This window comes from Toxorhynchites rutilus, chromosome 3 (assembly GCF_029784135.1).
Source record: "Toxorhynchites rutilus septentrionalis strain SRP chromosome 3, ASM2978413v1, whole genome shotgun sequence".
Lineage (NCBI taxonomy): Eukaryota > Metazoa > Arthropoda > Insecta > Diptera > Culicidae > Toxorhynchites > Toxorhynchites rutilus.
Genome location: NC_073746.1, coordinates 307,086,123 through 307,112,896, shown reverse-complemented (window position 1 = coordinate 307,112,896; position 26,774 = coordinate 307,086,123). Strand labels below are relative to the sequence as shown.

The 26,774-nt window shown below is 40.9% G+C and overlaps 2 protein-coding genes across 7 annotated transcripts in view; one reads left to right on the top strand and one right to left on the bottom strand.

Annotated features, from left to right (window-relative positions):
- The window catches only part of LOC129780572 (uncharacterized), a 266,066-nt gene that overhangs the window by 123,476 nt on the left and 115,816 nt on the right, over positions 1–26,774 (top strand). Inside the window, exon 1 of one of the 6 annotated variants that reach the window (XM_055788970.1) lies at positions 3,587–3,604. The exons of the other annotated variants lie outside the window; for them this stretch is intronic. The gene's annotated coding sequence lies outside the window, so the exon portion shown is untranslated. Of the gene's footprint in view, positions 1–3,586; positions 3,605–26,774 lie in introns of those variants that run through there. 6 annotated transcript variants of the gene reach the window in all.
- LOC129774410 (poly(A) polymerase type 3-like) lies at positions 1,463–3,148 on the bottom strand. Its single transcript, XM_055778144.1, has one exon. The coding sequence runs from the start codon at positions 3,146–3,148 to the stop codon at positions 1,463–1,465; it is 1,686 nt and encodes a 561-aa protein (XP_055634119.1).

Here is a 26,774-nt window from a genome sequence, read left to right as displayed (position 1 = left end):
ATAATCAGAATTTTACTACATATGCAAATGCACCTTCTATATATATTTATATTTGCAATTGTTCATCGGAACATATCGTTCATACATTTTACTTTAGTATTGATTGTTATTTTTTTGAAATTATTCATATATTTATGTTTTTTAACGATTTTCCTGAAAGAGAAATTATTGACCACCTCTGATCATGGTTTGTCCAAAAAATGATCATGGTTTATCCGGTTTCACGAATCACCATTTTTTAATGAAAAAATTCGAATTGTCATCATATTGATCCATTCATAATTTTGGCTTTCTTCAGAATATTGCCTTTTATTGGGTATTTTAAAGGTGAACACTGTCGTTCTACGCAAAGTTACGCCCGTGTTACTTTTTGACGTTTTTCACTTTTCTTCATAAAACGTTGTTTTTATGCATAATCTTACGGAAAAACACAAAAAACATATAGTTTATTCCCAATTTTTAAAAAACAACATCAAGTTCAATTGTCCTACCATGTATTTTTTTGTAGATCCATATCAAATAAGTCGGTTCAAGTACAAGAATTTCATGTCACACTTTCAGCAGGCCTAATGCACTCTTTTCTGGTTTGGAAGAACGAACTAATTTTTAAACAAATAGGAAAAAGTTTAACAGAACACGTGTACACCTTGTTAGCGAATGCCTAATAACAATGAGATTTATTTTCTGCAAAGGTGTTGCAGATCACTCATTTCTTCATAAAACGATGTTTCTATGCATAATGTTTCGAAAAAACACAAAAAAATATTGCTTGTTCCCAGTATATCAAAAAACAACATCAAGTTCAATTGTCCCATGTTGATATTCTAGGCATAACACACCCACCATGAATTTTCAAACCCGTAATAAAGCTTAATAGATTCAGTGAGGGAATCTCATCACATTTCATTAAACAATAGTATAGTGCTTATAGAAAACCCGGTGTATTGCTAAAATGAAATGCTTAAAGCTTTTGGTAGACAAATATGCGAGAAAACTTTGATTTTGTTTTTCTCAGTTGCTGATTTTGGAACATGGGACAACTATGCGTAGAACGGCAGAACAGCACTCAGCACAGAGAAACAGAGAATTTTATTTATATGTTTTGAATAATTGCCGATACCTAATTTGACACAAGCGCGGTGAATAAGAGTATTCAAAAAGTTGACAAAGCATGATATATTTTGTATTGTGTGACGGCTATTATCTATTTTTTACTAAACCACTAAACAAAGCAAATACGGAAGCAAAATTGCAACAATTCGGTTCCAAGCTTCCGAATGGAAGACGATTATTACCTGAAAAAAGATTGGGGCTGTGAAATCTGAACATCAAAATAATAGAATGCAGCTTTTGTTTTCATTATTGGCTACTAATCTTTATTGATCAACTTGTACAATAATTGCATTTTGGTGTATTTATTTTGAAAAAAGTACTATTGTACTATGTTCTCGATAGGGTGTTCCTATCGACTGGCACCCGAAATAGTCCTTTGCTTCTTAGTAGTGAGTCCACGAAGTTCTTCATTTGGAGACCGCTTTCCAGATATTTCGCTGCTTTCTCCAGTTGAAGATGACACTGATTGATCATCGGAATATCTCGAAAATTCTTTTCGTAGCAACTGTTTGTCGAGATATTCGGCCAGTTGATTCTGCTTAATTTGTCGCACCTCAACTTGACATCCGTCTCTATATATATTATTGTTGTACACTCCATTGGTAAAATCATAAATGGCTTCTGTTAGATCCGGATGGATATTGAGGTGTTTTTCAAACTTCAGCCCTACGAACCAGATAGTACAAATATCGGACATCACACCAGCTTCCTTGTCCTTCATCCGTTCTGCACAATTTTGCTCGTCTTCTTCGTAGCACTTGGTGTGGACCTGTGACAATCGAACGAGTCGATTGTATTCTAAATTCAATGTTAGATGCCTAAGTCTGGATTGCACGAGTCCGCACCACATCAGTTGGTCGCTGGGGTTCGTCGAACTCGCCATCACCACCAAAAAGTGCTGATATTTCATGAAAAAGCTAGGGCCTCTGAACAGATCACTCCAGCTAGCCTTGTCTACCATGATATTCTCGGTTACCTTGAACCCTTGCATGAGCGCCTCTCTGATAATTGTGATTGTCGATTGAGACACATTGTATACGGAGTTCTGTTGTGGATAGACTGGAGTGATGATCGGCATTAAATGTTGTCCAGCACGTGGATTGGAGTTCCATTCCGGAAACCCGAGTTTGAGATCGTCGGGTTTGTTCAGCAGGACTGGCTGGGGCCAGTTCCAGTTGGAGTATATTAGAAAGAATTTATTCACGATTGTAGCTGCAGCCGCATTGGGATATAATTGGCAGACCCTTGCCACGAGTATAGCACAGGATACTCCTCCGAAATATCCTAGTACATTTGAGTAGACTCCGTTAGGTTTTGCCCACAGTTTGATAGCTCGTAGAGCCAGTTGGAAGGTTTCGACGTTGGGCACAAGATCCAACAACTCCTCGTTTATCTTGTAGCCATTCACACTTCGCACTGATTGTTCATCCAAATTTTTGAGCTGCATCCCTTCGCGTAGGTTGAGATCACGGGGAATTCGCGCAAGAGTCAAGCGCGCGAACAGTAGGTCTATATCCAACCCGTCAAACTTTGTTTTTATTACAGGGACATAAGCTTCTTGCACTGCTAGACAACTACTTGCCTCCGGGTGTGTTTCAAGAAGATGCAGAAAAGAACTGAAGAAGTCTGTACGGGCAATGTTGCGTGGAACGACACACAGTAAGTCCATATCGGAACCCTTATCGTGAACACCCAGTCGATACGAACCAAAGGGGTATATTCGTCCTCCAAGATTCCTCGCTTGGTCAGAAGCCATACCTCTCGAAATCGACAAGTCGTGCACCCACTGCTCAACCAGTGCGTCAATTTTCGCCAGCACTGTCTCACGATGGCTCAGCTCTGCATAATTCTCCATCGAATTGCGTGACCTCAACGTTTCGTATAATTCGTCGGACTTTTGAAGGTCCGCTGGAGTTGGAAGCGCCACATTGAGAGGTTTGGTCAACCCAAAGGTCTTACGACTAGGTTTTGTAACCGATGGAATGCTAACGATGGACGCCTTCCCATTGATTATTGTCGGAATGCGATGTGCCATTTTTTTCAATCAAATAATTATGAATAAACTACGGTTGAGGCCACTGGGGTCAACTAGTCGAATGATTAGTACGATACTTTATGAGCTATTTGTAATGGAGACTTGCTTATATGACGAAACTTTGAATACCCTACTGTACCCACCATTGGGATATATTTACCCGTAAATACACTAACACTGTGAAGTTATGTCTACCTGGTTATAGACTATTACTCATGCAATTTTTTCTTCTTGTTCCAGGTAAGAACATCCTGAGTATATGAAACAGCAAGCCACTCAGCCGTTTGTTAGAGTGGTGTTCAGAGTAGGAATGCTACCTCATCTGAGACACCGAGTGCGCTACCTCTGAGATCATTGGATGCCTTTGTTGGTAATCGAGTTCAAGTGATCGACTGATGCGGAAAAGATTACGTTCAAAATGAACTCATTGTAAGAGGAAACAATTTATATGGAAAGGTTTGAAGCATACCAAATACTTTGTTTAAAATGTCTTCTAAAACGGTAGTCAAAGCTCTCTAAATATCTAAAAGTGTGTCTAAATCCTTTCCATGATATTATTAGTTACAGCTTTGGGAATAACCAGAAGTTACAGGGCTCTCAATCGGGCTATAACCAGGGTTGATCGAGCACCACTATAATTTTGTACTTTACGAGTAGCATCCTTGACCCCATAATCACGGTATTTTGGATGATCTCGCTGATTTTTGACGCATACATAAACATTTACAGTGTTATCATGTGGTATGAACGGCACATGGATATTTCCCCGGTTTCGTTTAGAGTTTAGTTCACATTAGAAAACTCCAACAAGCATTGCGCAATCTTGCTTGGAATGCTTGGAAGTGATCTGCATTCTTTGTCGTTAGAGATAGTAGAGAAGCTGCTTCAAAGTGATGCCTCCTTTATTCACGAAAAGCTCTATAAATTTCTTGGGTCTGATGAATATGTCATTGATGGTCCCATTGTGGAAGCACTGACATCTTTTCAAGGATTATTCCGAAAGATAGAGAAAGAGGAAGAACCATTTTAAATCATTTCCAAAAATGATAAGTTCTTGGTAATACATATAAGTTTTTTCGGGATTTTAAAAGCAAAATCAGATTCACACAAACCAAAGATTGAACCATAGACAGATTGTTTTCTTTGTATGATTCTATACGGTTGAAATTACCGTTGAAAATTTCCTTCCTCGGTTGTTCGAAATTCCATAGAAAAACATTCATCATAACCATTTTCTTTTGGGTTTCTCAAATAGTTTTCTAACACAAATGAGGGACGGGAAATTTTCCGCCACTTTTTTCAGCACAATGGGTTTCAAGAGTAACCTAGGTATTAGCTGGTGTCATTTTCATTAATACTCTAAGAAAGCTCATTAACGAAGAATCCCGAAGTCCAGAACGGGAATCGAATCCGAACCCTCGGCATGATAATGTGTGACGCTAACGACTCGGCCACGGGAGCACAACACTTTTATAACGGTACTTTATTACCTTAGTTTCTATGTTATAGACCGACAAAAAAAGAAAAAGAACTACAAGCTCATCTAGCTCATTCATCATCGATCTTTGGATTCTGAAGATGATCTCCAATTGCTATGATGTTTCTTTCATATCCTTTCATATCTAATTTCATCCATCCACTCGAGCTCGTCAGATCCACTTGGAAGAATCTGGTCTTCCTTGTACGGCAACGTCTTGCAGCAATCCGTTTCTTTGGTGTTTTTGTCTTTTTCGTGTACCTTTTATCATATGGAAGCACATTGAACCAGGCATGGACTTCGGTATGATTTCGATTATGTTTAGTACGAATACCGATGGGAAGCATTAAGGTTGGTTTTTGGTAGCGAAGTGGCAAAAATCTCTTCGTCAGAACGGTACTCAGATAGTTCCTCAATGGTGGACAGCATGTTCTGTGAACAAAATAAGGCGTGGTGTACAAATTTCGCAACGCTAAACATTCGGATTTTTTACCCACGTTTTTTGGGAACTTGTTCTTCGTTTTATTCCAAAACTTAACAGTGTCAGTCTGGTACACATATTTGTTCTGTTCCCCGGTGCGCTTCAACGATTGCGTTATACAGTGAACGGAATAATTCGTTTTCATCCATCCTATCCACTTCACTTCACTGTCGAACGTCTCAATTGCACAACCTGAATAAACGAATAAATGATTTCTTTGTCACCACTGTTTCATATCAACATGTTTTTGTATGAGACAGGGAGACAGTGAGAGTGTCTTTTCTATCCGTCACCTGCAAATCATAAACAGGTACCTTGGGGAGTGTGTACACCCCATTGGATTGAAATCTTGTTTACACAGATATTTTCGAAAAAAATCAATTTCCCGGAAATATTGTTTTATTTATAATAGGTTGATATACTGTAAACGTTTCAGTTCGACACTAAAACAAGAAGTAATTAAAAAAGAAAACAATTTTTTAATTAATTTTTTTTTTAAATTCTCCATGTGACGTCACAAAACATAAACCCCCTTTTCCCTACGTCACGATTTACCTAATCCCTTCCTTCCCTTATATACTTGACGTACTTTATGGATGCCCCTTAAGCGACTTTTACAACTGACGTTTACACACCGACAGTTGATTAGAAGCAGTGGCGTATCGTGACTGGGTGACACCCGGGGCGGGTGGCTTGGGTGTCACCCCTTCAACCAAATCTTATTATCAAGTCTATGATCTTGTTCTCTAATGAAAAGTCAAATTTATCGATCCAAAAAACTCAAATGTAAGGATATAATGATAAAAGGTGAGACGTTTGGATTTTAATTTACAGAACAAACAAAGAAAAATTGTTACAAATATAACGTTCATCATTGGGGGTTAAAAATCAACCCTTTTTAAGATTATTTCATATAAATGTTGGTCACTACGTTTCAGATGGTTCTTACGTGAAGTCCAATTTGAAATTGGCGTCTCGTCCGCCTGTTCACGTGCACCTGTGGCCGAGTGGTTAGCGTCTCACATTATCATGCCGGGTGTTCGGGTTCGATTCCCGTTCTGGCCGGGAGGATTTTTCGTCAGAGAAATTTCCTTCGACTTGCACTGTGGTCACGCGTATTCTAGAGCTTGCCCCTCGGATTACATTCAAGGCGTGTTATTTGGCTTAAAAAATCTCAAGTATTAATGAATGACGCTAGTTAACGCATACGTTGAGACGGCAAAAGTTCCACAGGGAACGTTAACGCCATTCAAGAAGAAGTCCGCCTGTTCAAACTGTTCATAGGTAGACAATATCAGAAAAAAATCGGGTTTTTTTATTATTTAACAATTCAAGATGAGGATGATGAATCATCGAAGGTAATTTATGCCCTTATTATCCTTACACTGCACCACACAACCCGCACGCAACACAACACAACATTGAGAAATAAGCAGTAATGACTACCGGGCTCAAACCTTTCATCTGAACCCGCTGTCATTCAAACACTTTTCTGCATCTCCAAGGGCGACAGGGCATATGCAGTCAGCTATGTATGAAGCGATCACTACTTCTAAGGCGCTGCCTTGAGTAAAAATGATATTTAAGGTTCAATGTTTCCTGCTGAACGAAGCCGGTGGAAACGATAGAAAACACGCACACCATTGTTGATTGAACAGGTAGCTCAATTGGTCAATTTGGAGCTACTCTTTTAAGCATATCGACTGGTATCTTGACGATAGCATGTGTTGTAGCATGTCTTCAAGTGCTTGTTGAATTGATGCTGATTTATCTGCTTTAACAAGAGATTTGGCATACCCTCACAAAAACAGTCCAAGGATGTCAAATCGCACGATCTTGGTGGCCTGGTCTAACACTAGAGATAAATTGCTCACCAAATTCATTGCGAAATAGGTCCATCATTTCGTGTGCTGTGTGGCATGTGGCACTGTCTTTTGAAACCACATGTCGATCCCATTTAGCTCGTGTATTCTTTAACTAGGTGCCAAAGAAACGCAAATAGTTAGTAACAACTTCAAACTCACTGTAAAATTTTAAAAGATTTAATATTTCACTATGAACTGTAACACTTCCAATGCAGTCTAATAACTGGCATCATCGAGGAAAATTTCTGCGACCTTCAAATATCCATGTCCGAAACTTCGTCGCAGAAATTTGTCAGTTTGGAAATCAACGTTTTCAGTTAGTTGTCAGATACTGCTAACATGTGTTGATTGAAAGATTTCGGCTACTCCTTTTCACATTTTTCATAGCTCTTGTAACTTCCAATGAAAATCTCTACGTCTTTCTGCAACAGGAAAAATTACTAGTGCATTGAGTCTGGTAGCACGTTACCTAGAGAAAATCTGCTTTTTTGTTTTGCTTTCTCAACAAAACCTGAAGTCAGGGGTCTTCGTAGCCACATTGGTTGCGCGTTCGTTCACTAAGCGATCGATCGTGAGTCAAATCGTGGGGAGTCAAATGCGCCATTAATGAGCTGTTTTAAAAGCTTAAAAATGGTTTGTATGTATGCGAGCAGACATCTCTTTCTGTTTTCTCAATTCATTTGGGATTGTGCCAAAAAAAAGTCCATACGACTTCAATGGGGATCGAACCAAGGGCCGGCTGGAATGCAAAGCTATTTTACACGACCACGCTATCCACATGGCTAATGATGCTTCGGCAGTTGTCGGTCTGGGCCGTGTATGTGGAAAAGTATGCGGAAAGCTTATTTGTCTTTCGTTTCGCTCGCTCGTATTAATCTTATATTGCTGTACCATGTATATTATACAAATGCTTACCAGTATTTGTGAGTCATGGCATTTTCTGTTATGTTATGTCTCATTTAATTTCATAAATCGGGATGGCAAAACATGAGCTAAAAATCAGTTTTGGGTGTACACATCATCGAAGAAGAGGAAGCACTCTGTGTCACAATGTGCTACGATAAAGAAGGTTCCAGCAGATTACGGACAATTTTCGTGTTTGTGCGGATATGGAAGAGCATCCAGAATTTTGGAATATGGACATAGACTGCATTTATTTAAATATAACGTATATTTCATGGAAGTGGGGTTCTGGGGTTCGATCCCACCTCAAACGGAATATAGAAGCAAAGGTGTTTAAAGTTTGTGATTGATATCTGAGTGGGAAGAAGAAAGTCTGGTGCGAGTTGGCAGCGTAGTTCAATCGTTAAATGAGGACTGAACCAATTAAACGAAAAGCGCTGATAGCTTTGGATGGTTCTTTTCATCAGTAATTTGTTGTAGAAGAACCCAAAGATGCTGACATATACGTAATACACGAATCAAATAGAGCGTTCGTTGTACGGGTAGTTTATTTATTTTTATTTATTTGTATTCGGTCTTCGGTGGTACCGTACAGACTAATCCTAACCTATACTAAATTTTTAAGTCTACAGATGAAACATTGTCTGGTTATATTGAAATCAAATTTATCACAGATGGCACTGAAAGCTTTGAGACATGAGCATAGAGAACTGTTGTATCCGTAATTAGTCCTGTGCCTAGGAATGGCGATTAGAGCGGAGTGTCGCAGCTGGCGAGGGGGTACAATAAGTGGAATTTCACGTAGTATATCAGGACAGTCAATGTTGTTCGTCAGGACGTCGAATATGAACAGCTGTTGCAGCCTTAGTCGTCGTACCGACAGGAGCTCGAGATTAATCAAGCGGCAACGATCTTGGTAGTCAGGAAGATTTAGTGGATCATTCCAAGGCAGGTTTCGAAGTGCGAAACGTATAAACACCTTCTGGATGCGTTCAATGCGGATTATCTGATACGTATGGTAAGGTGCCCAAACCGGAACAGCGTATTCTATAATGCTACGCACTAATGCGTAAAAAAGCGATTTCAGTGCATATACATCGGTTAGCTGAGCAGCATTACGGCGAATAAATCCAAGTGCGGAAAAAGCTTTGGCAATACTGATGGAAACGTGCTCATGAGAACGAAGTTTAGAGTCCATTATAACTCCCAAGTCGCGAATGGACTGTACGCGTTCCAATGGAGTATTGTCGATCAGATATTGGTGTGAGACTGAAGATCGACTGCGGCTAAAGGTGATCGTTTTGCACTTATTTATGTTCACACTCATACCATTCTCTCTGCACCAGCTCAGAACAACGTCAATGTCGGTTTGCAATAATATGCAGTCTAATGGAGATGCGATGACTCGAAAGATTTTAAGGTCGTCAGCAAATAGTAGCTTACCGGAGGATATACGAAAGCATAAATCGTTGATGAATAGGAGAAATATCAATGGACCCAGCACACTTCCCTGTGGTATACCAGATGGTATGTTGAATGTGCTGGATCGCGACGAATTCAGCTGTACGAATGCCTTCCGATCTGTTAAATATGACATTAGCCATTCCGTAATCCACGTCGGGAGGCCTATGTGTTGTAATTTTTCGACTGCATAGGCGTGCGGTACAGTGTCGAAGGCTTTCGAGAAGTCGATATAAACGGAATCAACTTGATTACGCCGTTCGATTTCATGGAATAGTATGTTGGAGTAGCACATTAGGTTGGTCACAGTTGAACGATGTGGTATGAATCCGTGCTGATAGTCAGAGATAATCGGCTTTGCTGCATTAAAAGCATGGCGTTGTGCATTAGAGATTCCAAAACTTTTCCCAAACAACTGAGAATCGAAATTCCCCTGTAATTGACAACATTGTATAAACTGCCAGATTTGTGGACAGGAATCATTGAAGCTGTTTTCCATAAACTTGGAAAGCATCTCTGTTCTATTGAACTGTTAAATATCATCGTCAAAGGAACGACCAAAGATACAGCGCAGTTTTTTACTAACAAAGTTTTTTACTAACTAACAGAACATCCACTCCGGCTCCTTTCGAAGCATCCAATCTGACCAATGCACCAAGTATTTCATCGTTGGAAAATCCGAAGATCGGAAGGTGAATATTATGGGTTGGCACGTTGTTGAAACATCCCGGGCGAGGTACAGGTGAAGTTGAACAATACACACTTTGGAAAAAGTTAGAAAAAAGATTGGCTTCGTTAGCTGTGCTGGCTGTGTAGTCATTATATGTGACATTGGTTGGCACGCGGTTGCTAGCTTTTTGTCCTTTAACGTACCTCCAGAACATCGATGGGTTTTGTTTCAAGTTTGATTCCACTCTTGATAAGTATTGTTGGTAGGTGGAGATGTTTAATTCATTGTATGATGACTCAGTTCCACGTAACCACTCTCTATTCACATCTAACCTGAGAGCAAAAAATCGTTTACGTGCTTTCCTCAATCGGTTACGCAAGTTGCGGAGCTCAGTTGTCCACCAAGGTTTTTTACTAACGTTGCTTGAATTACGACGACGGCGCGGAACATTTGAGCGGATTATTTCGATCAGTTTGTCGTAGAATATGAGGACGTTTTCGTTAACAGACTGTCTATTCAGAAAATGTTGCCAGTCGATGGACGAAAACGCGGCATTCAGCGAGTCGAAATTGCTACGTCTGTAGTCCAAGTCGAATTCATCCGTAGCAGAGTGAAGTTGGTGGTATGTGACCGAACTCTGTATGTCCACCAACAGAATGAACGGTGGAATGTGTGTCGATGGGCAACAGTGGAAGTGGTGGTTCGAATACCTCAGTTATATCAGGAGAACTCGAGAAGGCTAAATCCAGAAGTCTGTTGTTAGAGTTGACATATGAGTTCACCTGAACCAAACCACACGACGAGATTGGATCAACTAGATTTGTCTCTTGCTCACTGGATGCATTAGAGGGTAAATATCCGTTGATGTCCTCCTCGAAACACCATTGCAGATGAGGAAGATTATAATCTCCAATGAGCAGAATAACGTCGTTGAGTGATGAACGATCCGATATGTTTTGAGCAGCCACAACAACCTGTTCCAGCTGACTACAATCAACTAAGGAAACCGTCGTGCATTGAAGCTTAGATTTCACAGCTACAAGGACGCCACCACCCCTCGAAAGGTTGCTAGTAGCCTCATTGCGATCACACCGGAATACTGTGTAGTCCGATGTAAGCTCTGTGTTACAGATATCGGACCTGAGCCACGTTTCAGTGAAGACGATTATATCGTAGTCACAGCACGATAGTTTCAGTTTCAGGAGTGACGTTTTAGTGTGTAGACCTCTGACGTTCTGGTAGTAGACAGATAAATTTTTTTGATCAGGTTGAGCCACACCGTTTCTGACACTGATTGTTGCCGTGGTGCATGAACAATCGGACCCCCTGACGTGACAGTTGGTTGAGACGTTAGAACCGGTGGGTGAATCAGAAGCTGAACTACAAAATACATTGTCGTACTTGCCAGGAGTAGCAGGGTGGAAGACCCCTTCTCTGATCCCACACACAGGCCCAGGACGACTGCTGAACGATGGTTGGAAGAGCTCGACTGTGGTGGGGAGATTAGGGGTTTCCATGCGGCCAGTTTCATTGCGTCCTGGAGTTGAAGCGTGTTGCGTAGAAAATCTTGATGGTTGACGATTGAACGGTGTAATGCTGAAACCATGCAACGAATCAGGGGTTGGTCTGAAAAAATTGTACTCGCCTGATGGAGCAGGCTGGACTGCCCTATCTCCATTATCGAACACAGGGCCGGGACGACTGCGGCAGGAACCGATGAGATATGGCTCGACTTTGTTCTGAGGTGAATGGAGTCACGTAGAAATCTACCATATCGTTAGTCGGTTGTCTAACTTTGGCAACACTCAAAGTCCCAGTAGTATTCCGAGTAATATTGTGGTTGCTGTTGCTGGGCAAGTTGTGATGTACGGAAGTAGCTGAACTAGATCTCTAATTTTAATACAGTTCATTCTTTGATAGAGGCCAAATTGAAAATAACGGATCATGAGACAATTTTTATTTATATTGAGAACGAACAGAGTGAACGTGAAGAAAATAGAGTTAAAATCAAGTGCTGGAACAAGTATTCAAAGGAAGCACTGTCTCATCTTGTTGCTAGAAACCTGGATTTTACTGCAATAACGGACAATCTGGATTTGAAAGCAGCTGTTCTCACTAATATCTTGAAAGTGTGTACCAATAGCCTAGTTTTTGAGAAACAAATCAATTTGAAAAATTCGAACAGCTGGTACACTTTATCACTCTTGCGTTTCAAACGTAAACGAGATAAAATGTACTCAAAATTTTGTAGAAGTAATATAGAAAACGATTGGAAAAGGTACACCTGCGCGCGGAATATATATTCACAAGCCTTGAAAAAGACAAGATGTGAATATATACAGAGGAAAAACGATCAACATCAGAATAACAGCAAGGAGTTATGGAAAATACTAAAAAGTTTACTTAACACTAAAAATAGTTTATCGCGGTCCATAACTTTTGAAGGTTCAGAAGAACATTCGGAACAAATCATTGCGGAAAAATTCAACAGTTATTTCGTGAATAGTGTTCAATTGATCAATCAAAGTATTGAATTGGTCAGTGAGCCATACGAAATAATACAGCCGATAAGCAGCAATTGCAGATTAGAATGTTTTCTACCCATCACATTTGCAGAGTTGAGAGATATTTGTTTTTCTTTGCATAAATCGGCTGGTATCGACAATGTCAACGCAAAAGTGATACAAGATTGCTTTCATGTTATTGGACACGAATTGCTAGGCCTGATAAATGAATCATTGCAAACTGGGCACGTGCCTGAAGTTTGGAAGGAATCTCTTGTGGTTCCCATCCCCAAAGTTAATGGGACGGATAAAGCCGAAGAGTTCCGCCCCATTAACATGTTGCACACATTAGAAAAAATTTTAGAACTTGTTGTGAAAGGCCAGCTGATGAAATTTATTGACAATAACAGTTTGCTGATACCGGAACAGTCGGGATATCGAGAGGGACACTCTTGTGAGACCGCACTAAATCTGGTGTTGGCAAAATGGAAAGAGAATATCGAGGCTAAAGAAACTATTTTTGCGGTGTTCTTGGATTTGAAACGCGCTTTTGAAACAATTTCTAGGGCCTTATTGTTGCAAACATTGAAGCGCTTTGGAATTGTAGGGACATCATACAAATGGTTTGAAAGCTACTTGTGTGATAGAACTCAAAAGACTCGTTTCAACGATTTTATTTCTACTCCCATCGATAACACACTTGGTGTACCACAGGGAAGTGTGTTAGGGCCCATTTTATTCATTTTATATATTAATGATATGCGGCGGGTTTTACGTTTTTGTGATATCAACTTGTTCGCGGATGACACTGTTCTGTTCATCGCAGCTAAGGAGTTGAATGTAATCGCGGAGCACTTGAACGAAGATCTTCATTCTCTCGCTCGGTGGTTGAAATTCAAACAATTAAAGTTGAATGTTAATAAAACAAAATACATGCTCATTTCTTCAGCAAACTCCAGATATAACGGTAATTTTGAAATCGATGGTGAGACTATTGAACGGGTTAAAGAAATAAAATATCTGGGAGTAGTTATTGATGACAGACTAACTTTTAAGTCTCACATTGATAATGTCATCAAAAAGGTTGCTAAAAAGTACGGCGTCATTTGTCGTTTGAAGAATGAGTTAAACGCAATTAGTAAAGTCAAACTATATAAATCACTCGTCTCACCACACATAGATTTCTGCTCATCCATCCTGTTTCTTGCAAATAATACACAACTATTGCGATTGCAGCGGTTACAAAATAAAATCATGCGATTAATTTTAAGATGTCATAGGTACACTTCCTCTGTCATAATGTTGGACGCGCTACAGTGGTTATCTGTGAAGCAAAGGATTTATTACTTGACAATGGTGTTCATCTTTAAAATTTTGAATGATATGCTGCCTCGATACTTGTGTGATCGAATTGAACGAGGAAGTGATTTGCATAGATATAATACAAGAAACGCGATTGATGCAAGAACACCTAACTTTTTATTTAGCAGGTCCCAAAATTCACTATTGTATAAAGGATTAAAATTCTTCAATTCGATGCCCAGAAATATCAAACGAGCGGCAACAATAGCTGAGTTCAAAGAATTGTGTCTGTCACATGTGAAATCTGTGTTATGAACTTGTAAAAATGTTTCAATGTTTCTATGTTTGCATAAGCTATCATGTTCGTATTGATGATGATGGATTTTTGTTACATTATTGTTGTTGTAAGTTAGATTTGAAAAAAAAAATAAATGAGTAGTCTACAAAAGCTTGAGCCACGCGCGCGTTTCGGTAGACATAGATAACTTGATTTTGAACACTGGCGAAAATCGTTATACAATGAAATGTTCTAGGGTCTTCAGTGGAAACCGGATTCGAACCAGGGATAGCCCAGACGGAATACTTGTAAACTATCGTATTAGCAGATGGTTATATCGAGTTTTTTTCTGTACCGCGGCAGATCTCAGTGTAAGTATCTAGTGGAAACTTGAGGATATCGGGTTCGATTCCCGATCAGTCAAGGATCTTCCCGGGTTGGAAATTTGCTCGACATGCCTTGGGATTATATCTTTACTTTTCGGTTTCCGTCTTTTGTTTAATGTTCTTATGATATCAATTTATGTCTGCAACAGAACCAGTTCGTTTTATTTTGCATACTGGTTCCAGATGTGCTTTGTTAAACTTTAAAAATTATCTTAATGATGAATCGTCCTGCTCAAACCATTGTAGGGGTATGAGGTGGGACCATCATCATCATCTTCTTTTTATTAGTACTACCTTCGTTTGGAGCATTAGATAGAGGCTCGTTCGCGGATAAATCATTCGACTTTCCAATTGGCGCTGCCGGTGTGGATGCAATTGCCTGAGATGTAGGCCTAGACTGCAAGTTCGACAGGATTTTCAAGCGTCGGTTTCCTACAACGAGCTTGTCTGGTTGTTGTGCAACTGAGCTGTTGACTTCATCCAATACTTCAAAGAAAGATGATTCGTCACATGATCTCGAGCGATTTATAGGATCGATGGTATCATCTAGATTGAGCTGATCGATGTTGTGGAGGAAAGTTGACTTGTCTAGCGATTGGCTGGTTTGTCTGAGTTGCTGTTGTGATCCATAGAGGGTTTTATTGATAGTACGAAGATTATTGCCGTAGTTTCCTAAACGTGTATCCATGGAGTCCGTACGTATCAGCAGCTCGCGTAACGCTTTTATAATAATTTTTTCGCGATTGTACGTAGCTGGGTTAAAATTTAGTCGACATGATTCACAAAACCAGAGTAGTCCGACTCGTGCTGACCATGCTGAGTAATGCAGCTTGGTTAATCCTACACAAGTGTGGTGGAAAATAAAGCTACACGAACCACTGCACGTGATTACCTTCCCGGAACTCAAGGATCGTGAACAAACTTGACATGTATCCATATTGCAGAACAAGTTTGAAGATCACGAACCAGCTGAATTTCAATGTCGCACTAGACTACGGTGATAACAGTTGTTGGAAACGCCTACAATTATGCAGCCACTGATGGAAGGACAAGCTTCGAAGCTTCCAAAGCTTCCAAGATTTGCTACGTGGTGGCACTTCGAATCGATGAGAGAATACGAACGAGTAGGAATAGGCGATGGCGGTGTCAATACATTAGAATATTCACAACAAAAGCATGAAAAATACTCATACACAACGCTACGACACGATACAGATATAGAGTAATATGATAATGTTGACTAGTATAATGCGGCACGAGCGAGTCTGGTAACAAACAACACGGAAAAACAAACGTAATTGGCAAATGAAACTGCGACGGAAACAATGACGTTACACCAACAATGCTGTCCTGAAGGAAACACACTAATGAGAGAGGAGAGAGGAACTACTGCAATTTGAACTTCGCCATTTCTCGATAGTTCGCAGAGGTATTTGCATCAATCAATAGGAAATATTTCTACTCGCGCAGCTCTGTGCAAACGGTTATTAAATGGAATAATGATTTGCTATAAAGGGTGTGTCACATCAAATTGCATCACGGAAAAAACGCTGTAGAAATTCGCCCAGTAGACCGATCGTTTTGAAAATTTTAGACAGTAAAATAAAAACTATTAAACAACTTTTGGCATTTTCTTTTTATTCATACTTCGAGCCCAAGCCCGTATGCTCGCACCTTCCTCTTTACCCCGTCCATAAGGTTCTGTACAACGTCAGGTTGTAGTTTTTTTGAACAGAAATCCATTTTCTCTTGAAGTCCGCCTCCGATTTGACAACTTTTGGGTTCTTCCGGAGAGCCTGCTTCATAATCGCCCAATATTTCTCTATTGGGCGAAGCTCCGGCGCGTTGGGCGGGTTCATTTCCTTTGGCACGAAGGTGACCCCGTTGGCTTCGTACCACTCCAACACGTCCTTTGAATAGTGGCACGAAGCGAGATCCGGTCAGAAGATGGTCGGGCCCTCGTGCTGCTTCAATAGTGGTAGTAAGCGCTTCTGTAGGCACTCCTTAAGGTAAACCTGCCCGTTTACCGTGCCGGTCATCACGAAGGGGGCGCTCCGCTTTCCGCAAGAGCAGATCGCTTGCCACACCATGTACTATTTGGCAAACTTGGATAGTTTCTGCTTGCGAATCTCCTCCGGAACGCTGAATTTGTCCTCTGCGGAGAAGAACAGGCCCGGCAGCTGACGAAAGTCCGCTTTGACGTAGGTTTCGTCGTCCATTACCAGGCAATGCGGCTTCGTCAGCATTTCGGTGTACAGCTTCCGGGCTCGCGTCTTCCCCACCATGTTTTGCCTTTCGTCGCGGCTAGGAGCCTTCTGAACCTTGTATGTACGCAGGCCCTCCCGCTGCTTGGTCCGCTGGACGAATGACCATGACACATTCAGCTTATTGGCGACATCCCGGACCGAACTTCTCGGATCACGTCTAAACTGCTTAACTACGCGCTTGTGATCTTTTTCACTGACGGAGCATCCATTTTTGCCGTTCTTCACCTTCCGGTCGATGGTTAGGTTCTCGAAGTATCGTTTTAGTACTCTGCTGACCGTGGATTGGACGATTCCCAGCATCTTACCGATGTCCCGATGTGACAACTCCGGATTCTCGAAATGAGTGCACAGGATTAATTCACGACGCTCTTTTTCGTTCGACGACATTTTTCTAAATTTACGAAAAATTGACAGTGAAGCATGGCCAACGTGATCTATACACTCTCTTATCTGATTATAAGCGAAAGCTGAAGATATAATTCCTAAAAATTAAATTTCTACAGCGTTTTTTCCGTGATGCAATTTGATGTGACACACCCTTTATTGTATGTTGTAAGTAGTATGTTGTACACAAATAATAAACACTGTTTCATCAGACACGTACCGGTACGGCCGACAAATTCATGATATGTTTATATTGTCAGACAGCTGGTTCTCAGTACTAACCCGAGCACAGACGCAGCGGAAATATTTGTTTTTAGAGCGAAGAGTAATTCGCGTTGACGATATTGAGTTTTCTATCATGAGTTTGTGAAGCGACAATGACTATAATGAATGTTCAGGTATAATGAACACACTTCCAAGATGAAATTATGAATTAAAAATGACTTTTATATATCTAATATTTAATATGTTATGTATCGAATAGGTTCTAAATCTAACATGTAGTTCTACAGTGTTCACGTCTGGTAGTAATGTCCATTTAGAGAGGCATATTATTCTCCACTGCATCGATAATTGACACTATTAACAACACAACAATGGAAGCCTCATATCAACAGTCCCGCTGTGTTTGGTTCAACTGTGAACATTCGAATTATTCTTACGCCGAAAAATGCGACATGTGAATCAATAAGATAGGTATACTCTTACGCCTAAATGGCTACTGTGTAATATACAACAATTTATCGGGAGATAAAACGTACACGAATAAATTCGGCTCTGTTACACCTGAATTGTCAAGTGAGCCTAATAAAATAAACAGATGGGATAAAAAAAAATTGTCATGCAATCTGAGCATAACATTGAAAACGATATGATGGATTCACATTCATTAAACTCATCCAGGCTTCATCACAAATTCGTTATCGCGGAAGAATTAAAGACAAAACGGCCAATGATGTATTGTCTGTCACACGTGATAGTCATATAAAATTTATCGAATTCATTGAAATAAATTTGAAAACATAACATCGTATGGTCATATAAATCGGATATATTTTTTATATTTTTGTATTTTTTTTTGCCGTGGCAAGACTCATCAGATGATTAGAAAAAATCATTTGGTATCCCTGGCGACTAGTACTTTAATCCAGCTTCATAGATGTCCTTTGGACTAACCTAAATTCAACAATGTATATGATATTGCAAAAAGTATGAAATGTTTTCGAAAAAGCATCATCCGATGCGGTGTAGATTAGTGTCGGTGAACCTATGCTATTATGAGTACGAAGGATAATTGCCTTGACGAAGCGCGAATAATCAATCTCACCGGCTATAGAGACATCTTGTGCACACTGTGTGCTGAGATCAGTAGTTTACATGATGAACATCTCAATGGATCAGCTTTCACTTTTGGCATCGATACAGAGTTCCTAGTTCGTACTTACTTTCTTCATATAGACAGCCACGATACATTTATTGAATTGGATATTGCCATAAAGTAAATATAAAGTGATACAAAATTTTGATAATTTTTCGCAATCGAATAAAATTTCATTTAATGATAATAATTCGCACAACATTGGCCTGTTTAATGTGTAAAAATTTGAGGATGACTCAAACAGCCCCGATACTCCTTCCCAACGCTGATGGCCATGACAAGTGCTGCATTTGACCTATCTGCGGCGCCGACAAATTAATGACTTTACGCTCTGACACCTGACGACGGATTGAATCATAGCCAACACAATTGATGCTGGTCCAATTTTCAAATCATCTACACATCAGCACAGAGCACTAATTGGTCTCGATTTCAACGGTTTCTTCTACGGCAAACATTTCCTCCACCCAGATTAAAGCTTATTCATTCATCATGTAAACACGTAAGAAGAGACCGAGAAGTTCCAATTTTTGAATTAAATAATAGCGCAGCCACAGAGAGCTGCCAACAATGGTAGCCTTCGAAAGGCAAAAATTAAGTCCAATTGCGACCGTCGACGAATGGTTGAATGCAATTCTTTTCTCATCGTGTGGCCACTTCTGAGTGAATAAATTCAGCCGTTTTCATTTCGAAATTGGATCACATGCATGGTGCGTGGTGTGTGGGTCGCCATCTTGAAAACACAAACGCGCTAAGCCGTGCGTTTGTTTACAAACGCCATAGTAAATTACTCAATTGTCATCGATCGCAACGTTCTCCTTTTCCTTTGTCAACTCTTTCGTTCGTACGACTTCAAATACCTGAAGAATTTCGACGCATGTGCTTGAAAACAATGGACATATTTCCGGGTTTGACATTGAAATCAGCGGACTTGGAATCGAACTAATCCAATACACCCTCAAAGGCAATACGTTCCTCATTGCGCTAGGTTTAATGGGAGCGGAATTTTCTCGAAATGGTTCGAATCCCACAGCGAATTGCCGCCGTTGGTACTTATCGAAACCAATCGGTGGGCAAGATCGCATCGAGGGATTAATCGAGCGTAAACCAGACAATCCGGGAGCTATTATTATTGTCTATATGAGGCGTCGTTCCCGGCGTCGGTGGGAGCGCTCGAACTCAACCAGAAATGTGAAGATTGATGTGTTTTCAAGAGTTGAGTTGAGAATTCTGTTGTGTTATTCCTGTTTTGGCGCTGGTCGGCGTGAATTTTATGATCCCCTTTGACGGGTCGCTTTGTCCTCAAAACGCCGCCCCAAATGTTTGTTGTGAATTGCATTTTAAGTTTACAACAACTACTTTTTATGTTTTGTTCTGGTGGTACTGAAAATAATATAGAATTAATTTTTTTTTTATTAATTCGTTTATTTTTACAGGCTCAGTTACTTAAGTTTAAAGGAGCCGAATTCTTAAATATAAATTTAAAACTATATATATATATATATATATATATATATATATATATATATATATATATATATATATATATATATATATATATATATATAAACAATTTTCTTACATCTATGGTTAGTAAGGTGGAAAACCGATTACTCGCGGTGTACTCGAGTTTAGGAGGGTGACATATTTTTAGAAGAAGGATGGGATATAAGGAAATTGTAACAATGTTGATGAACACTCATTTCATAAATCTATTCGTATATCTATAGTGTATTTACATTTCAACTTATTCTACTATTTATAGCAAGGGGACGAATTACCCGCAAAGGAAGGAAAGGAGGGTATAAGGATGTAGGGACAATCACACACGTAGATCTATAGCTTTAAGGAAAACATATATATGGGACATGTAATCAAGGTCTAACCGAGCCAACACATCTCTCACCGGCACATTGGGCTGTCTTCCTCGAGCCCGAAGGGAGTTTTCTAAATTCGATCTGGCGACCAGATACACCTCGCACGACCAAACAATGTGCTCGATGTCGTGATAACCTTGGCCACAAACGCAGAGATTGCTGCTGGCAAGATTGAAACGAAAGAGTAGTGCATCTAACGAACAGTGATTGGACATGAGTCGGGAGAAGGTGCGAATGAAGTCCCGACTCAAGTCTAGACTTTTGAACCACGGTTTGAGGCTAAGGGATAATCGAGGGATAATCGAGTGAAACCACCGGCCCAATTCATCTTCATTCCACTTGCGTTGCCAGTTAGCGATGGTATTTTTGCGGACTAAAGAATAAAATTCATTGAAGGCGATTTGACGCTGATAAATATCGCCTTCAATTGCACCTACCTTTGCTAATGAGTCAGCCTTCTCATTACCCGGAATGGAGCAATGTGAAGGACCCAGATAAAGGTAATGACATAACAGCGTCTGGATAAAGCACTCAAAATTTCTCGTATTCTCTCAAGGAAGTACGGCGAGTGCTTTTCCGGCCTCACTGAACGGATAGCTTCGACAGAGCTAAGACTATCCGTTACAATGTAATAGTGTTCAACAGGTCGTGAGGCGACGCTGTCCAGCGCCCAATGAATTGCTGCCAATTCAGCAATATACACTGAGCAAGGATTCTGAAGACTGTGTGAGGTGCTAAAAAATTCGTTGAACACTCCAAATCCTGTGGACTCGTTTATAGTGGACCCATCAGTAAAGTACATATTATCACAATTGATACCCCCATACTTTTCATCGAAGATCGTTGGAGCGATCCTCGATCGTTGGTAATCTGAATATCCATGGATATCTTGCTTCATGAACAGATCAAAATGCACAGAGGAATTGATGTAGTCAGGGAAACAAACACGGTTGGGAATATACGAAGAAGGATCAACCTGCATGGAGATAAATTCATGATATGAACTCATGAATCCGGAGTGAAAATTTAGCTCGATCAGCTGCTCAAAATTTCCGATCACCAATGGGTTCATGACCTTACACCGTATGAAGAACCGAAGAGATAATAAATTGAAGCGATCTTTTAGTGGGAGTAGGCCTGCCAAAACCTCGAGACTCATGGTATGCGTTGAGGGCATACATCCCAACGCAATACGGAGACAAAGATACTGAATTCGCTCGAGTTTAATGAGGTGTGTTTTGGCAGCTGATTGAAAACAGAAACTGCCGTACTCCATCACTGAGAGAATAGTTGTTCGATACAACATTATAAGATCTTCTGAGTGGGCTCCCCACCAGGTGCCGGTAATTGTACGGAGAAAGTTTATTCTTTGTTGGCATTTTTTACTCAGATACCTGATATGGCCCCCAAGTACATTTGGAGTCGAACCAGACCCCAAGATACTTGAATGACATAGCATGAGTGATCGGTTTACCCAAAAGTTGAAGCTTTGGTTTTGCTGGTCTATGCTTCCTAGAAAAAATCCCCTAGCCCAATGGCCCAGGTTGAAAAATTGTTCAAAGTATCTTGTAAGGGTTCTTGCAAGTCGGATTCATTTGATCCTACGACAGACACCATTCCATCATCTGCAAGTTGTCTTAGGCTGCAATTTTGTGTAAGATAATTGTCGATGTCGCTTACATAGAAGTTGTACAAAAGGGGGCTTAAACATGAGCCCTGGGGGAGGCCCATGTAAGAGACCCGACTTACTGCCGAATCTCCGTGAGAAAAGTTCAAATGTTTCTCACAAAGCAAGTTATATAACATATTATTCAATAGAGGCGGCAGACCCCGAGAGTGTAATTTGTCCGACAAAACCTCTATTGAAACAGAATCGAAGGCCCCCTTTTTGTCCAAGAATACTGAAGCCATTTGTTTTTTTCCGGCGTAAGCCATTTGAATTTCTGAAGAAAACAACGCAAGACAATCATTCGACCCCTTGCCCCTGCGGAACCCATATTGTGTATCTGAGAGTAGGCCATTCGTTTCTACCCATCGATCAAGGCGAAACAAGATCATTTTCTCCAACAATTTCCGTATACAAGACAGCATTGCTATTGGGCGGTACGAATTGAAGTCGGACGCGGGTTTTCCGGGTTTTTGAATAGCTATAACTCGTACTTGTCTCCAATCATCTGGAAAAATATTATTCTCCAGAAACCGATTGAATAAATTCAACAAGCGATGTTTCGCCACATCAGGAAGGTTTTTCAGCAAGTTGAACTTAATTCTATCCGATCCCGGAGCAGAATTATTACATGAAAGGAGAGCAAGAGAGAATTCTACCATCGAAAACTCGGAATCAAGATCGCACCTATCTTGTGGTATATCTCGAACAATTTTTTGCACAGGAGCGGAATCAGGACAAACCTTCCGTGCAAAATTAAAAATCCATCGATGTGAATATTCTTCGCTTTCATTCGTTGAAGAGCGATTTCTCATGTTTCGAGCCACTTTCCATAATTTTTTCATTGACGTTTCTCGTGACAAACCTCCCACGAAATTTCGCCAATAAGCACGTTTTTTCCCTTTGATCAAGTTTTTAAATTGATTTTCAAGGGATAAATACGTTTGAAAATTCTCAATGGTTCCACTTTTCCGAAAAGCTTTAAATGCATTCGATTTATCCTGATAAAGCTTGGAACATTGGCTATCCCACCATGGACTGGGAGGCCTTCGACGAATAGTGGAACCTGGGATGGGTTTCGTTTGAGCGCGAACCGCGCTGTCATAGATCAAACGAGAAAGGAAGTTATACTCCTCCAATGGAGGTAAACCATCTTTGGAATTGATGGCTAGAGCAATCGCGTTAGCATATTTTTTCCAGTCAATGTGTCTTGTGAGGTATTTATAGATTTATAGATTCAGAAGAATTCGACCCAATGGTGATGGAAATTTCGATTGGGAAGTGATCACTACCGTTGGGGTTCTGAATTACATTCCACTTGCAATCTAACGATAGTGAATTCGAGCAAAGCGAGAGGTCAAGAGCACTTGGGTTAGCAGGAGGTTTAGGTACACGTGTTCCCCAGTGTTCAAAACGGTCATATTGAAGCTGTTACAAAGGTCATATATCAACAATGAACGATTGTCGTCGTACTGTTCCTCCCAGGCAGTTCCGTGAGAGTTGAAGTCTCCCAAGATCAATCGTGGCTCAGGAAGGAGTTAGCACATGTCATCAAGTTGTTTGCGGCTAACCGCAGCTCTCGGAGGCCAATACAAGCTGACAATACAGAGGTCTTTGCCTCTGATGTTTGCATGACAAGCAACAGCTTCGACCCCTCCAATAGGTGGAAGGTCTATTCTAAAAAATGAGTGGCACTTATTGATCCCCAAAATCACCCCTCCGTATCTACCATCACGGTCCAAGCGTATAATATTAAAATCGTGGAAAGAGATATCATCTCGCGAAGAAAGCCAAGATTCGGACAGAGCAAAAACATCACAATTGAAGTTATGAATTAAAAATTTGAATGTATCCAATTTAGGGATAAGACTACGACAATTCCACTGTAAAACAGTGATATCTCCGACCTCTCTATTTGAATTAGACATCAAGAGAGATAATCATTGCAAGGAGGGGCCATGTTTGCATCAATTGTTGCAAAATTGTCTTTAATACTGGAAGCATTGAGATGACAATTGTTCTGATGGAGTCGGAAACATTAAAACACTTGAAGATTTGATCCAAAAGGTCAGACAACTTTATAAATCCCGATTGGGAAGTTGAACTGGACGGAAAAATAGGGACAGTTGGGGTTTTTGATGTCCCCTCGAGTGCTGGGTCGTTCGAAGATGAACTATTCCCACGGAAGCCAGGAGGAACCTGATTTTGCTTGTCCGCTGCACTCGATTTTTTAGGCAAGCTAACAGAGGATATAACCGTGGGGACTTGTTCTTGAACTTTGGGAGTGGTCACATTTTTGCGCCGGGGATTCCCTTTGAAAATAAACGGTGTGCCCCCGCTAGCTGTGTCCGCTTCCATTTCATCAACTGGCAACGTGGAAAAGGTATTGTGTGTTGAGATTGGTTGTTCTTGTTGTTGGGTCAGTGGCAAAGCGCCCTTTAAAATTTCCGCAAATGTGCGCTTCGAGCGTTCCTTTAAAGAGCGCTTCTGTTTCTCCCAGCGACTCTTGTAAGATTCACAAACTGAGAGCTCGTGTGGGGATCCCCCGCAATATGGACATTTATGCTCAGTCGCACTGCAAGATTTCCCCTCATGTTGCTCTCCGCAAGTGGCACAGCGCTCCTTGTTGGCACAATAATCCGAAGTGTGACCAACTGACTTGCATTTGTTGCAAGTCATGGACTTTGGCACGAAGAGTCGCACAGGTAGTCTCAATTTGTCCACCATAACGTAGTCAGGGAGGGCGGCACCAGCAAAGATGACTCGAAACGAGTCGGACGGCGTAAATTTAGTTTGGTCCCCATCATGGGAAAGTTTCCCGAGTTGGCGACAGTCCAAGATTTTCACTTCCATTGAGGGGAGCTTCTTGAACTTGCCTTTTCCTTCTGCTTTTATTTGTTCGCTCGTCAGACCCGTTTCAGTTATCACCCCCTCAATTTCTACGTTATGGGAGGGTATAAATGTTCGATATTCGAGAGTGAAATGTTGATCAGCAACAATCTCGTTTGCGTGTTTCCGGTCATTCACGACAACTCGCAATTTGTTCGGTCTAACCCTGCGAATTTCAGATACAGAAATGTATCTGGCCAGATTTTTCATGATCTGAATCACGTTAAGGGTTTTTTCCTTTCGGTTTTGGCCGGAGGAAAACAACCCACGGGCCAGTTCCAGGTGCATCTTCTGGATAAACTCTGACACGTGGGGCGGAGACAACAGAGGGGGAAGACGAGGACGAGGACGAGGACGAGGACGAGGATGAGGATGAGGATGAGGATGAGGATGAGGACGAGGACGAGGATTGGGTTGGATCAGAAGCATCAGAAGGGGGAAGCGAAATCGATGATGGGTGAGGAGGAGTGGAAGTAACAGTGGGTTGAGAAGGGAGGCTTGCAATTTTCTTAGAGGGGGGCTTGGTAGGATGAGCGGATTCGTCCCCAGAAGAATTATCTTCCTTATGAGGGACTCGTTTATGTTTTTTCCCAGATCTTGTATGAGATTCATTATCGGAGATCTCCATCTCTCCACTATTCTCATTTTTACAAAAAATTCTGTCTTATTTCTAATTTATTATTGATTTTAACAATAATCTCAAAAAAATATATAAAAAAAACTATGATAATAATATTAAACAATGAACAATTGAATTGAATAATAATATTAATAATAAATATGTGTACCTTAATATATAAGTTGTTCCAATAATGCGCTCTACTGCCCTAATCAGGGAGAGACAGAGGCTACGCGCTACGGAGACAACACAATAGCGCAAGAATAGCTTACGCAGCCACGTGAATCCCGTTTGCGACAGTCACGCGATGGTTCCTTCGTTCCACTTCACAAAAGGTCAGGTCGAAAGCGGACAGCAATGACCTTCACTCGTACACGATTCACTCGTACCAATAGCACAATAGCAAAAGTGGCAACGCACAATACCGACACTGAACTTTACTCGTCAAGAGTTGGATAGCGAATGATATAGAATTAAAGGGTGTGTCACATCAAATTGCATCACGGAAAAAACGCTGTAGAAATTTAATTTTTAGGAATTATACCTTCAGCTTTCGCTTATAATCAGATAAGAGTGTATAAATCACGTTGGCCATGCTTCACTGTCAATTTTTCGTATATTTGGAAAAATGTCGTCGAACGAAAAAGAGCGTCGTGAATTAATCCTGTGCACTCATTTCGAGAATCCGGAGTTGTCACATCGGGACATCGGTAAGATGCTGGGAACCGTCCAATCCACGGTCAGCAGAGTACTAAAACGATACTTCGAGAATCTAACCATCGACCGGAAGGTGAAGAACGGCAAAAATGGATGCTCCGTCAGTGAAAAAGATCACAAGCGCGTAGTTAAGCAGTTTAGACGTGATCCGAGAAGTTCGGTCCGGGATGTCGCCAATAAGCTGAATTTGTCAAGTTAATTCGTCCAGCGGACCAAGCAGCGGGAGGGCCTGCGTACATACAAGGTTCAGAAGGCTCCTAACCGCGACGAAAGGCAAAACATGGTGGGGAAGACGCGAGCCCGGAAGCTGTACACCGAAATGCTGACAAAGCCGCATTGCCTGGTAATGGACGACGAAACCTACGTCAAAGCGGACTTTCGTCAGCTGCCGGGCCTGTTGTTCTTCTCCGCAGAGGACAAATTCAGCGTTCCGGAGGAGATTCGCGAGCAGAAACTATCCAAGTTTGCCAAAAAGTACATGGTGTGGCAAGCGATCTGCTCTT

Excerpts from the sequence above, each read along its gene's own strand:
- LOC129774410 (XM_055778144.1), bottom strand. The coding sequence starts at position 3,148 with ATGGCACATCGCATTCCGACAATAATCAATGGGAAGGCGTCCATCGTT.